The 15395-nt window shown below is 44.7% G+C and overlaps 1 protein-coding gene across 1 annotated transcript in view; it reads right to left on the bottom strand.

The window, feature by feature from the left end:
* Nucleotides 1–15395, bottom strand: part of HK2 (hexokinase 2) — a 59068-nt gene that overhangs the window by 21137 nt on the left and 22536 nt on the right. Inside the window, exons 3-4 of the mRNA XM_017508770.2 lie at nt 4975–5123; nt 377–496 (exon numbers count right to left, since the gene is read on the bottom strand). Of these exons, the coding sequence (XP_017364259.1) occupies nt 377–496; nt 4975–5123 (269 nt within the window). The remainder of the gene's footprint in view (nt 1–376; nt 497–4974; nt 5124–15395) is intronic.

The raw sequence follows: 15395 nt of genomic DNA, 5'->3' as shown, positions 1-15395 counted from the left end.
CATATCCGCATTGTTAAGCAATACATGACTGTTCTTGTGTCCTTACATCATTAACTCTCCAAGCATCTTTCTTCCAAGGGCCTTTATCACAACATTTGAGATCAAGGAGTTCCTGCTTTCTCATTCCTGTTTCCCTGGATGGGACAAGGACACTGTGCAATGTGTGTGGGAGAGAGGGTGACAAAGAGCGCTCTCAACCCCCCAAATATTTCTTCACCATTCCACACACTGACACACACATTTACCCAGAAAGGCAGAACTTCATCTGCACAATCCCCCAGTACTACCACCAATACCATAGCAGGTGGCTCAGAAGTCCTCTCAGCCCTCCCAGCCCCAAGAGTGAAGCACAAAAGTGGTGAAGAGCCCATCTTACCTCATCTAGTTTAGTCTGGTGGCAAGGGAACGAGAAGGTAAAACCCAATGGGAGCTTCTTGTCTTTGATTTGTAGCTTATCCATGAAGTTAGCCAGGCATTCAGCAATGTGGTCAAACAGCTAAGGACACACAACACAGAGTGGTAAGCAGAAAGATAGAAGAGCATGGAGATTAAGGGCATGCACTTCTGGCTCAGCAAGTAACTAGCTGAATGTGTGCAAAACCCATATCTCCTCTGATATCTTCATTTGCTCATCTACAAAATGGGAATTATAACTGGACCTGTCCTCATGGAGTTACAAAAAGGAGGACATGAGTCAATACATATAAAGGCTTAACATTATTATTGCCTACTAAATATTGTCCTCTACTTAAGCCATTTATCTAAACTGCTGTCACGATAACCCTGTGAGGGAGGGGAAATCATGGCCAACATTAATCAAAAAGTCACTGCATGCCTGGGGAACAGAACATGCTTTGGTGATCCCATCAGAGCTCCATTGACATAGATGCCCAGTTGATGATCTTACCAGAAAGGCCAGCCCATCTTGCTGCCAAGAAGTATTTTAGCATCCCTATCTCTGGTGATGGGGCAGGGAGTGGCTTGCGGGGACAACATTCTCTGTTGGCATTCTATGAACCAACTTAACAAAAACAAGTAATTTTTATATTTTTTCCCCATTCTAGAAAACTAATCACCTGAGGGCAATTCAAAGAAGTTATCCTTGTTTTCTAACTTTCTAAACGGAATATCCAGTGAGTCCATGAAGAGCGCTGAGAAATAAGTAGGGTTTTGTGGGTGAGCAGCCTCAGAGCCATGACCACACACACTCACTGTGCAGAACCCAGAGCTCCTAAGCCTTAGAAAAGCTGTATTCACAATAGGCCAGGCTTTCAATCAGCCCCAAAACCCACAATCCCCTGGCTTCCTTCTTGCCCACCCTACACCCTCAAAGAGAAGTTGCTGACCTTCTAGGTTTTAAGGGCTGAGACCAGAGGCATTCTGGTATAAAAAGTAAGCAGAGGCCAAAGAGGCTGGGCAGATTCCAGGTTCACCAAGTAACAAAATCTAAAAGCCAAGATGAGTCAGAGGACAACTATCCTTTTCCTATCCAGGAAGGAACAAGAAGATTCCACTAAACTATGGTTTTACAAAGTGTGCTCCTGGAGCAGAAACCTCAGCCCTATCACCTGGGAACATGATAGAAATGCACATTCTAGGGTCCGCTGATCGATGATAGAGGAAACTGTGGGGTGGGGCCCAGCCATCTGTCAGCAAGGCCTCCGCCCTCCAGGTGATCCAGGAACAGTAGCTTGAGAAACACTATGCCAAACCACACAAAGTATTTGCATTTATAAAGGAACTGAGAGGTTGGAGGAGGGAAGCTGACAGACCTATTGGCTCTCCTGATGCCTAGGGTATGGTCAGCGGCGGGGTCCCAGGAAGACAAGGCCACCCCAATCTGGAAGATGGCTGGATCTAACTAAGCTTCCTGCATCCATTCTGTCTGTCCCTCTGTCTGATCCCATGCAAAGTTAACAACAGCTGAGGCTGAACCTTTAACCTCCAAACAAAAACATTCTCAAAGAGCAAAGGCTTGGGAGGCCAAGGCTCTCTTGCCATGAGGATGGCCAGTGCAGGTGAGACAACTCCCTTGAACAGAATTCAAGTATTTTAACATGGAAATAGGGAAATATTCAGCAAATTCTGTTCTGTTGGGAAACTGACTGGAGATGAATTATATGATACGTATATTAAATTCCCAGCACCTTCTTTTCCTGGTACTCTAGTCAAAATGATCTTTAATACAAATAGTGTTTATCCAAAAAAAAAAAAGAAGGGGGGAGTTGCGGGAGTTTTGGGAGTTGCAGAAGTTGTGCAAAGAGATAAAACCAATCATCAAAGATTGGAGGCGGGGGTTAAAAGGAGGAAAAGCAAAATGGTTTCTCCTCCCCCAGCTCTGATCACTGCTTTATTTCCAATTGCCCTCCCAACATAGGTAGGTAGAGAAAAATAGACCATGAAGGAGCATTAAATACTGCCTGCCCATTACAGTAGCCACTGACCATCTGTGGCTATGTCAATTAATTAGAATTTTTAAAACAGGCCAGTGCAGTGGCTCCTGCATGTAATCCCAGCACTTTGGGAGGCCAAGGTGGACAGATCACTTGAGGTCAGAAGTTCAAGGCCAACATGGTGATTCAAAAACTTAGCCATCTCTACTAAAAATTCGAAAAGTTAACCAGGCCTGGTGGCGCACACCTGTAGTCCCAGCTACAAAGGAGGCTGAGGAAGGAGAATCGCTTGAACCTGGGGGGCAGATGTTGCAGTGAGCCACGATAGTGCCACTGCACTCTAGCTTGGGTGACAGAGTGAGACTGCCTCGAAAAAAAGAAGAGAAAAGAAAAAAAACTTAAAAATTCAGTTCCCAGTCATACCAGCCACATTTTAAGGGCTCGATGTCACAGGGTCAGCGGCTATCATACTACACAGGGAAGACAGAGAACGGTTCCATCGCTGCAAGAAGTTCCACTGGCTAGTGCCGGGTTCAAAGAACCTACACCTTTTCTCAAGTGGGAAGAGGAGACATTGCTTCCTTGAACTGGAAGACTATCTCATTTTCTCTTTGAGGAGGAACTAAGGGTAAGATGTTGAGAAAAAGCTAACACCTTCCTGTCATAAAAAAGGCTCAAAGGGCATCATGTTATGAGTTAAAACAGTTTCCTTTTCCGTACTGCTCTGAAAATCTGCTCACTTCCCTTTCCATGAGATATACTTTTAAAATCTTAAGTGGCTGCTATTCAGGTTTGCAATCCACTGCTCTTCAGGAGAAATTAATGTGCCAGAAGACAGACTTTACCCAGGGACTGCCACTGCCCAGGTTCGCAATTCTTCAAAGACATTTGCAAGTTTGGGGTTTCAAGATTTGTTCTTAGTTTCAACTAAATTATTTTTACAATCCACTTGTTTTCCTTTAAGTAAAATACTGATACCGAATACCAAAAAAGGGGAAAATGTAGGAAAAATAGCACCAGTAATTTCACCACTAAAATAGCCACAATGAACTTCCAGTCTTTTTCCCAGTGTTTTCTGCTGCTTTTAGGCACACAGTCTTCTTTCCATTCCTTAGGATCAAACAGATACTTATATTTTCTTCTAGTTTTCTGTTTCATTTGTAGATAACATTTTTTCTGCTTATTCAAAATCTTTCTAATATCCTAACAGTTTTAATGTTCTTTGAGGTGGGTCTCATAATTGTTGTCATTGTTTTTAAATCTGAACTAAAATGTTTTGCTTATTTATTGCATGGACAGTAGACTTTCTTGATACCCTCGAACCAGGTGGTCTGAGTGAGTTTAAGGTTAAGTTTTTCAAGAAAAACTTCACTCACATCTTGAACGTTCAAAATGAATTCTTCTCAATTGGCAGAGACACACTTCATTGTCCTTGCCAGGCTTTAGGGATGACACTGCAGGGACTGCCAGGTGCCTGGGCCCTGCATGTTGTCAAAGTGTGAGCAACAGAGAGGGTGTTCTTCTCACGCAACTTAAAAATCCACGCAACACATCATCATCACAAAGTCTTTTAGATAATCACAGCCAAACTTCAGGTGTGATTTTGTTTTTTTTGTTTGTTTGTTTACTTGGTTCTTAAATATTTGTAATCTGGGGGATGGGGCCTAAGGCAGGAGACTGAGGCAATTGGAAGAAAAGGCAACCACAACCCCCACAACAGGGAACAGTGCAATTACTAGCCACAGAAAGTGATAGCACAAGAAGCAATTAGATAAAAAGATAAAAGCCCCTGTGAAAAAACAGTAAGAGCACTAGATTATGCACCAGCATTATGCCAAATACTTAACAGGCATCATCTCCTCTAATCTACACCACAAACCACATACTACCATCCCTTTTTACAGATGAATGCCAAGCCATATCACTTGCCCAGAATCACATAGCTAGAGTGCCTGAGTGACAGGGCCCAACCTCTTTAATACCTCAGCTTGGTGCAGGCACAGGAGAGGCAGTGGAAGGGCGTCTACCCTGTGTCCCTCCTGATGTTATACTGGAGTCACGTGACACCTTCGGTAGCGCTCAAATGCCCACAGTCCTCAGTATGCAGCCTCCCTTCTCCAACCCCAGCGTTACAACAATGAAAGCCAGTTTACCTCAAGGCCACCCCCAAAGACAAATTATGACTCTAAAAGTATCTTCCCCGCATGTTCTACTCATGGTCAGAAATTCCTTTCCCAGGAGGGAGCTTCGTGTGAGAGAGAGAACAACAGACCAGGAGTCAGAGGGCTCGACCTCTTCCAAGCCCTGAGGCCTGCGATGTGACAACACTGGAACAGCGTCTTACTTGGATTTCATGCTTCCTCTCCAGTCACTGCTTTTAATACTGAGTACACATTAGGTATAAAACACAACCAAGCAGCCCGAGTTCCAGCCGAGAGGGATCCCTTACAACTGTGCTGGCATCCAGGAGTGTCTTGGATGTCTGTCTATCCACACGCTGAGAGCGACTGGAGAAGGTGCAGAAAGAACAGCCCAAGGAAGTTTTTTGTCACCAGGGGCTGCCCCGAGAGAAGGGTCATACCTGGGTGCCACTGCCTCGCATGATGTCCTCGGGGATGGCATAGATCTGGTTCTCCATCTCTACCTTCTGGAGCCCATTGTCGGTTACTTTCACCCGAAGCACACGGAAGTTGGTCCCTCCAAGGTCCAGAGCCAGGAACTCTCCGTGTTCTGCAGAGAAGAGAAAGGCCACTATTAATTTTGGGCAAGAGAACAAAGTCAAACTCTTCCAGGAACCAACCAAGACTTAAAACTCCAAGTCCCTCCAGGATTATCTGTGGGTAAGGGGTGGCCAGTGGGATTCACTTATCTCTACATTTATACATTGTCTGATTTAATGCTATACACCTTTACATTACTTTTTTGTTGTAGTTTAATTCTCAAAGCTTTATTACAACTGGAAACTCACAGGTTGTTTTTTTAATCCCTCACTCTCTTCCCATCCTTTCCCCCGAGTCCTCTGTATTATTCTCATGGCTTTGCATCCTCATAGCTTAGCTCCCACTTACGAGTGAGAACATACAATGTTTGGTTTTTCATTCCTGAGTTAGTTCACTTAGAATAATGGTCTCCAATCCCATTCAGGTTGCTACGAATGCCATTAATTTATTCCTTTTTATGGCTGAGTAGTATTCCATCGCGTATACATTACTTTTATGATTCAATCAACAATAAGGCAGTTTCACATCCAACGATGTGCTCACCCTCTCCTGAGAGCTGATTATCTCCTCAATGCTTTCAAGCAAGCCCCAGGCCAGGGGTCCATCCTGTTCCTCATACTCCCAGAACACCAAATTGTGACAGCAGTACTAAATTTACTTTCTAATGTTTGCATATAATGTTTGCATATTGTGATGGCAGTTACAAATATACTTTCTAATGTTTGCATATTATGAGGGCCATGTCATGCAGCAAGATCAGTGGGGTCATGTGTTGGAGTGGAGTGAGGTCTAACTCACTATAAACTAAGAGGCCTGATGAATAAGCCAAGCAAGTGCCCCAAAAATGGATCTCAGGCTTATTACAATACAAGAGAATGCGTGTACAAGAGTCAGGCCACTTAAGCCATAGAAGAGCTGTGAGGGAACAGGAGACGGCGAGTGAGACTTTGGAAAGGAGACACAGACACAAATGGGTGAAGACTGTCATGTGTCACTGGGAAGGCGCACTTCCTACCCTCCAGGAAGCAGCAGTGTGGACAGGAAACATCCAGATGCTGGGTGACAACACCAGCTATAGGGAAAGGCCCCATTGTGTGGCACAGAATGAAAGTGCTGAAGAGGCGCGGAGCCTACAGCGGAGCAGGGCTGGTGGGACAGACAAGGCACATCCCCAGCTGGCCACCCCAACCACAAGCAGCATTGCAGTCTTCTGCTCCCTGCCACAACCTTCTCAAAGGATACAAGGCAATTTCCCAGGGGGGTCACTTATTGGCATGTTTGTCAACATTCAGCCCCTTCCCAGTGGGAGAACGGCACTGAAATGAGGCAGAACAGGTCAGAGGTCAGGGAGATGCTCTGACTCAATGACCCAAGAATGTTTGTTTTACACCCGAGTCCACTCAGCACCTCTAGCACTTAGCCCTTGAGAAAAGCCACATCTGCCCAGCTACCTGAAACCACCACCCACAGCCCCTAGGGTCCCAAGGGGGAAAAGGGTGGACAGCATCCACCAGAAAGCACACAACTAGCAGTGCCAGGCGGCATGACACACAGAGACTGGCTCTGGAGCCCACATCACCTGCGGTCCAGGAGGCAAGTTCCTGAGCCTCTGAGCCTCAGCTGCCTGGTCTCTAAAATGGGAACATCGCATCTCATTGGGTTGCTGTGAGAGGAAAACCTAGACACACAAGTGTGGAGCAGGACCAAGTGTGGAGCAGGACACACTCACTAAGTGCTAGATACTTTCTCTCCGGGCTCTCTGCAGACCCTGTCCCATACCCACCCTTGAGTCTCCCAGGCCAACGACAGCAGAAGGGATTGCAGAAACCTACCCAAGAAAAGTCACTGGGATCAGTTTCAGTGACCGCAGAATTTCTCCTTAGGGGCGCTAATTTTCCATTCCCTGCCCAGCGACTAGATGTGGCCCCACCACCAGCTACAGCAACAATGCCCTTACCTGGGGTTAGCCTCCCTGCCTCATGGTCATGGGTAACTTTTCCAGACACTCCAGCTCTGAGCCTTCCCTGGTAGTGGGAACTTAGCCAGATTCTAGGAAACGCAACATGGTGGCTGTCATGAGGGATAAAAGGGATATCAGAGATGAACTGCCTCATCAGCACTCTCAAGTCCAGGACACATGCGATCCGCTGAATCAGTGACCACAGGGGTCTGAGGTGGCGAGGCTGCCCCGGTCATCATCCGAGGACAGCCCAGCTGGATTCACGGGAGGGCACAGCTCCACCAAGAATGGGGGCTGTGCAGGATTTTCTGATGGACTGAAGGGAAAACACGAATAATAAAGTATTGCTGATGACCCTATTCCCAGGAAGGAGGTCCTCTCTTTCGTTGCTTACAGGACTCCTCTGGAACACACATTCCCCAATAACCCTCCTCCCTGCAGCTCTCTTCCACATACATGCAAAACCACAACCACCATAGCCAAGGACTGCATTCCTTCCGAGGCAGGCCCAGCACTGTGACTCGGCAATCCTGAGACAGCCCCTCTCTCCAAATGCCCACCCATGACAGGACCCCACAGAGCAGCGGTTAGGCACTGGACCTCAGACAGGTGGGCAGACCTGATTTTGAATTCCAGCTCAGTGCTTCACTACCTGTGTGGTGTGGGCACATCACAGGACTCTCTGAGCACGTCACCTCACCCGTAGAACAGGATTCATATTGCCGACGTCTCCCGAACATATAGAAATATATAGGCCGAGTGCGGTGGCTCACACCTGTAATCCTAGCACTTTGGGAGGCCAAGGCGGATGGATTACTTGAGGTCAGGAATTTGAGGCCAACATGGTGAAACCCCATCTCTACAAAAAATACAAAAATTAGCTGGGTATGGTGGTGTAGGCCTGTAATCCCATCTACTTAGGAGGTTGAGGCAGAAGAATCACTGGAACCCAGGAGGTGGAGGTTGCAGTGAGCTGAGATCTCACCACTGCTGTACCCCAGCCTGGGCAATAGAGCCGGACTCTGTCTCCAAAAAAAAAAAAAAAAGAATCCTATCATGGTACTTGTTCCCTTTCTCCCTGTCAAGGCTGTGGAGGTTCATGGCATGTTCCAGTGTCCAGTAAGGCAGGACAGAGATTTGGTATAACTACAAGTTGGTACTAATTTGTGAGTGCCAAAAAATGGCACGTCCAGAGTGGCTACAACATAGGGCTCACGTGACATGGCTATAACCGCACAGCAAATACCATTGCCAAGGACTTTCTTTGGTTCTTAAGAAAGTCAGATTTGTGTTTTCAAAAGGGCTTTAGTGACTTTAGCGGCACTGTGGTGGACAGGGCTAGCACAAGGTAGGCAGCTTCAGGGCTGCTGCCACAGTTGAGCTGAGCAGCAGCGAGAGCATGGGCTCCAGGGCCATGTAGGGTGGCCAACCATCCCAGTTTGCCCAGGATGGAGGGGTTTCCTATGATATAGGACTTTCAATGCCGAAACAGGGAGAGGCTCAGGCAAATCAGAACACTGGACTGTATTTGATCCAACCATAGAGCCTGCAGCTCTTCCTTGTCACTCAACGCCTGAGGCATGCAGCCTTAAACTTGGAGGTGGGTCAAAGACACACAAGCATACTTTCACATTCAGTTCCTGAACCAGCCCTATATTTATAACTTAATGCCCCTAAAGGGACCTGCCCTTCCTGCCCTGCAAAAGCATTTCCAGTGGCCCCAGGTAACTACGCTGAACATTCCAATCTTCCTCTATGGGGTGACTCTGGGTTGAGGGGATCTCGTTTTTTCCTTTAGTTTTCAAGCACCTGCTAGCACACAACAGTGGACTGCTCCGAGAATGCATGACATGTGCTCCAAATGAAATGAGGACCGAAAAGATACATCTCCAAGTCCTAACCAGGTAATGCAGCAAGATACAGGTCTCCAGGCACATATTTTCCATGTACCTGGAATCACCATGGTCACTACCACACCTGGCAGCCTCTTTTTAAGCCCCAGGATTCCAGTTACTCCATTACAATGCAACACCAGCCACCATTCAAGAGCTCAGCCATACAGAAGTATTCAATACTCTGTATCTTTTTTTTTTTTTTTTTCCCCTGGAGATGGAGTTTCGCTCTTATTACCCAGGCTGGAGTGCAATGGCGCAATCCCGGCTCACTGCAACCTCCTCTTCCCGGGTTCAGGCAATTCTCCTGCCTCAGCCTTCTGAGTAGCTGGGATTACAGGCACGTGCCACCACGCCCAGCTAATTTTTTGTATTTTTAGTAGAGATGGGGTTTCACCATGTTGATTAGAATGGTCTCGATCTCTTGACCTTGTTATCCACCCGCCTCAGCCTCCCAAAGTCCTGGGATTACAGGCGTGAGCCACCGCGCCCGGCTACTCCGTGTCATTAAAGGCAATGAATCACAGTTAATACTGGTGTCTGGTACAGACTAGGAAGGGAGTGATCTGATCTTCTACATCATTTGTTTTCAAACCATTTTAAGCAGCAGAATGTTTATTTCCAAACAAAACTGATGGGCCAAATGCCACAATGTAAAATAGAGAAAAACAGAGCTGCTTCAACTGAAGGGAAGGGTGTGGAACACATAAAGCACATGACCAGCACCCCAAAGCTTCTAGGATACCCTTTGGAAAGCACCACTCTGGTGCTCCTTTTACCTGGGAAATGTTTCTTAAGCTCAAAATACATGCTAGTCACAGAGAGATGTAATTAGCCCCACAGAAGTGAAACCACTCTTCAAAGGGTTAAAACATGATTATATTTCAGTATTGTGTAAGGTTTGAGCATGTTCAGCTTTTCAGGCAGGCAGACCTGGGTTCAAATCCCACTCTAACATGTATCAGCCATGTGCCTTTGTGAAATTTATTAGGAAATCTGATACTCGGATTTCATCATCTGTTTTAAAAATGGGTAACAGTAACAATAACCTCCTTCTAGCCAGCACCTCCCCTTCACAACCCAGAACAAGAACACAGGGAAACATACACACACACACACACACACACACACACACACACACGCACGCACACGCACTTTATCAAGATTCAATGCAATGAAGTGTAAGGTGTTTGGCACGACGCCTGACAACATAAACACCACCTGCTTATACTGAGGTTATCAGTACAATCTTCAATTTATATTGCCTGGACTATATAAGTTCACAAATTAACTTGCTGTGTGCTAGCTCTTGATGTATGTCTCTGCTGTATAGTTGTTAATATAATGCAGAGCAACCAAGATAAGGGCTTCTTTCAGGTTTGACCAGCTTTCTATGCAACCTATCACCAGCCTGGTCTCCCTTTATCATATCATTTGTTTGCATTCTATGGCCCGATATCTCTAATTGTTTTGTCTGCATGGGCCTTATCTCCCCAGCACAACTTTCTCTCTTCAAAGGCAGGGCACGAGGCAGCTTAGCACACTGCTGCTGCACAGAGGACCAAGGCTTGGAGAGGTCTGTTGAGTGAACTGAACAGCTAGGCCTGGGTTAGTAAGAAGAATCCATGCATTATGCTAGCAGCGTGGAAGGCACATAAACACAAAATGTGCCACTGGTGGCGTGCTTAAAGGCCCAGGCACTGGCAATTCGGCTAGCTGAGTTCCAATCCCAATGCTGCCACCTGCTCACTATGTGACTTTGGGCAAGTTGCCTAATTGCTCCAAATCTATTTTCTTTTTCTGTAAAATGAAGTTCAGTGTTCCCACCATTGGATGACTTTAAGAACTGATGAAATAGCTCAAACACACCGTTTAGTACGGTACCTGGCACTTAAGACATCTGTAGGCCGGGCGTGGTGGCTCATGCCTGTAATCCCAGCACTTTGGGAGGCCGAGGCTGGTGGATCACCTGAGGTCAGGAGTTCGACACCAGCCTGGCCAACATGGGAAAACCCTGTCTCTGCTACAAAAAATTTATCTACAATGTTTATCACCATCACCATCAGCATCATGGTTCCCCACTCTCTAGAGGGTTAAGTCTGGCTAGAGGATGGAAGTATACTTACCTGTGAAAATAATTCACAATTCAGAGATGAAGAGTCAAATGATCGATTTGACACTGCCTTACCCTCACTCTGCCTTATAAGGCATAGTTAGATCCAAACGATCTTGCCAAGACAAGGGTAATAAACACAGCTCAAAGATACTTCATTTCTAAGTTAGAACATGCGGCTGGCACATTTTCAGTTGGGTTGTACTTGAGCTTCTTATTTTAATGACACAAAGCCAACTTGTATTTAGGATTCCTTTAAAAAGATAATCATCTGATTTGCCCTAGCAACTTTTGTTCAGCAGTTCAAGCCAATGTAAAGTGTGAAATCTCATGGCCATGGACTATCTATGCTTACATCCCAACTGTCATCATCTGACCACAAGTGACCTCCACCTTCAATTCTTCCTGCATTCCCTCTTTTTTTTTTTTTTTTTTTTTTTTTTTTTTTTTTTTTTTTTTTTTTTTTTTTTTTTTTGAGATGGAGTCGCACTCCATCGATCTTTCGCCCAAGGTAGAGTTCAGCGGTACAATCTCAGCTCACTGTAACCTCCACCTCCCGGATTCGAGTGATTCACCTGTCTCAGCCCCCCGAATGGCTGGGATTACAGGTGTGCACCACCATGCCCAGCTAATTTTTTGTATTTTTAGTAGAGGTGGGATTTCACCATGTTGGCCAGGCTGGTTTTGAACACCTGACCTCAAGTAATCTACCCACCTTGGCCTCCCAAAGTGCTGGGATTACAGGCATGAGCCACTGGGCCCAGCCCCTGCATTCCCTTTTAAAATGGAACTGTCGGCTAGGTTCACACCTGTAATCTCAGCACTTCAGGAGGCCAAGGCAGGCAGATAACCTGAGGTCAGGAGTTCGAGACCAGCCTGGCCAACATGGTAAAACCTCATCTCTACTACAAATACAAAAATTAGCCAGGCGTGGTCGTGCGTGCCTGTAGTCCCAGCTACTCAGGAGGCTGAGGCAGGAGAATCACTTGAACCCAGGAGGCAGAGATTGCAGTGAGCCGAGATCGTGCCACTGCACTCCAGCCTGGGCAAAAAAGGGAGACCCTAAAAAAAAAAAAAAAAAAAAGATGAAACTGTTCTCTGAAAACCAGAACCCTATGATGTGTGTGGTGGGCCCCTGACAGCTGTGTTAGGGCCAGTACCACAATCACACGCAGGATCATAGCACAGATTAGGGCTACCTACAGAGAAGTCAAGATGGTGTGATTCCTGGCAAATACAAATGAATGCTTTCTTTAGTCAGCTCTCCACTGCAAAAAGAGAAATAAAGGCATACAGACAACAAATGCTGTTGAAGATATGGAGCAGGCAGAGCTCTCAAACATTATTGGTGGGAGTATAAATGGTTCAACAATTTGGGGAAAAGGTCTGGCAGTTTTCTAAAAATTGAACAGATACCAAACTCTATGAATGACCCAGTAATTCCACTCCTAGTTGTTTATACAAGAAACCAAAAACATGTCCACAAAAGGGCTTGTGCAATAATGTTCATAGCAGCTTTACTCAAATAGTCAAAAACTGGAAACTGCCCAGGTTTCCATCAATACTCAAATCATAGGTGATTCTAACCATACTATGGAATCAGCAACCAAAAGGATTGAACGACTCGTAGACACAACACAGATAAATCCCACATTATGACAAAAGAAGACTCACATAAAAAACAAATATTGTATGAGTCGATTTATGTGAAGCTCTGAAACAGGCAAGACTCATATATGTGGAAAATTAGAATGTGATTGCCTCTGGGGGGTCAGGAACAGGAATTAACTGGGAAGAGGTTCAAGGTAACTTTCTGGGGTGATGGTAATGTTCTCTAACTTGATGGAGGTTTTTTTTAGTTGTATAAATTTATGAGGTACGATGGATATACTCACAAAGTGAGTGAAGTCAGGGCTTTTAGTGTATCCATCACCCGAATACCATACATCGTATCCATTAAGCAATTTCTCATCATCCACACGCCCACCCTCCTATCCTCACCCCTCACCCTTCCAAGCCTCCACTGTCTATCATTCCACTTTCTATGCCCATGTGGACGCATTTTTTATCTCCCACTTATAAGTGAAAACATGCAGTATTTGTCTGTCTTGGAGCTGTTTCACTTAAAATAACAGCTCCCAGTTCCATCCAAGATGCTGCAACATATATGATTTCCTTCTATTTTAAAACTGAATAGTATTCTATTGTGTATATATACCCTATTTTCCTTATCCAATCATCTGTCCATTGATGGGCATTTAGGCTGACTCCACATCTTTGCTACTGTGAATGGTACTGTGATAAACACACAAGCGCAGGCATCTTTTTGGTATGATTTCTTTTCCTTTGGGTAGATACCCAACAGTAAGATTGCTGGATGGAATGGTAGTTCTATTTTTAGTTCTTTCAGAAATCTCTATACTGTTCTTTGAGAGCAATTCTTGGAGAAATCTCCATACTGTTTTCCACAAAGGCTGCACTTACTTACATTCCCACCAAATGTATAAGCATTCCCTTTTCTGGTGGAGGTTGTATTAAACAGTTGTATTGGTCAACTCATTAGATAATATTCTTAGATTTATTTCACTGCATGTAGATCTTACATCAAAAGAAAATACAACAAATATTGAACTCTAGTTACTATGTATGCTGAAGTACACATTTCAACCCTAAAACTTCAGCATACATAGTAATAGAGTTCAGTATTAGTATTTACTGTATTTCTCAAAATACATTATAAAATACAATTTATATTTTGTAATACATCAATTTAAACAAGATGGACTGACAGATGGAAGCATAAAGCAAACCGAGTAAAATATAGATGATCACTATAGAATTCTTTCAACTTGTTAAAACTGTTTAGGAATGAAGCAAAAAGACAAATTGAGACCATTTTTAAATATATTCTGGCTGACACCAAATTCAGTCATCGAGTAAGACATTCCCGGGCCATTCATGTCTACTGCACTTTTAACTGTGCCAACTATGTTTCTTCACACTGTGTAGACCACACAACCTCTGAAGCACAGGTACTTCAGGACTGGCATTGAACATTTTACCCCCACAGGGCTCAGTGGCTGCTGACATTCCCTGCCTTTTTACAGAGAGCCCATAAGCCATGATGTGGAGGCCTCCACCACAAAAGAATGGCCTGAAACTTTCTGGCCTCTCCTACATTTTCTACCAGGACTTTGATTACAATTAGATAAGTGGAGCTGGTATGAGAGCTAGAGCCTGGTCTTCACTCCAAAATGCAGCGCCCCTGGTGATGGGGATGAACCCTCACGTCTGCTCCCTTGATTCCAATCTCTTCCGAAATTAAGAACCTGGGAGACTCACTCACCTTTTCTTAGTAAATTTGGCAATAAGCGTGCCTTTTGTAGTGGTGGTTTGTGGTTGCAGGAGTGTTTGTAGCACATGTGAGAAAGTCACATATCAGATGCTCCCTTAAGTCTCAGAAAACCAATCCCCTGATATTTCCTCTTTTCACAAATAAGGAAATAGAGTGTCACAGCATAAATAAATTGCTCTGAAGCACACAGCTTGAATTCAAACCCATTTGAACCTGTAATTCTGATTCTCACCTCTCACCCCACACTGTCCTGAAACTACATATTTCATGCTAGCAAGAATTGAAATGCTCATCTAGAACCAAACTGGGCCAAGGATCATTTAAGGCAGTGGCTTTCAAACTGCAATGTGAAAAACATGTAGTAGGTTCTGACTAGCAACTTTCTTAAAGAATAGAAGACAAGAAACCCAACTTCATCATGTTTAAGAATAAATTCTGGTCCCCAAAATTGTTTCGTTTCATATAAATATTTATATGCATATGTTTCTTGCAGTGAAGATAAAGTACAGAAAAGTTAGAAAGCTATGGATTTAAGGATTGGCTCTCTCTAGAGCTGAAGTTTGATTTCTCAGATTTGAAAAGTAATACTAGTCATGAACAGGCTGAGAAATGAAGGTGCTAAGAAAGGTGTCATTGAACAGGTGTCCCTGAAGCAAAGGCCTCGAGCCTTCTGTGGGAGAGGGATGCAGCTTCACCCCAGCAGCAGCAGCAGGCACCCAGGCTGGGTGCAACCACCTGGAGGGAATCGCTGACACAACTTCACCTTGGCCTTTCCTCTTGGCACTTCACTGGGGTGCTGACAACAGAGAATTTTCATTTTTGATCATCTGTATCAACTTAGGAGTCACCTATCTTCACTGCCATATTCCATAACTCACATCCCCATCTAACAAAACAAAACTTGAAAGCCCTAATGCTGATCACTGTATCTTTATTCTTTTTTTTTTTTTTTTTTTTTTTTT

The sequence above is a fragment of the Cebus imitator genome, unplaced genomic scaffold (genome assembly GCF_001604975.1).
Source record: "Cebus imitator isolate Cc_AM_T3 unplaced genomic scaffold, Cebus_imitator-1.0 Scaffold399, whole genome shotgun sequence".
NCBI lineage: Eukaryota > Metazoa > Chordata > Mammalia > Primates > Cebidae > Cebus > Cebus imitator.
Note: the sequence above shows the minus strand (reverse complement) of the source record. Positions and strands in the feature narration are given on the sequence as shown.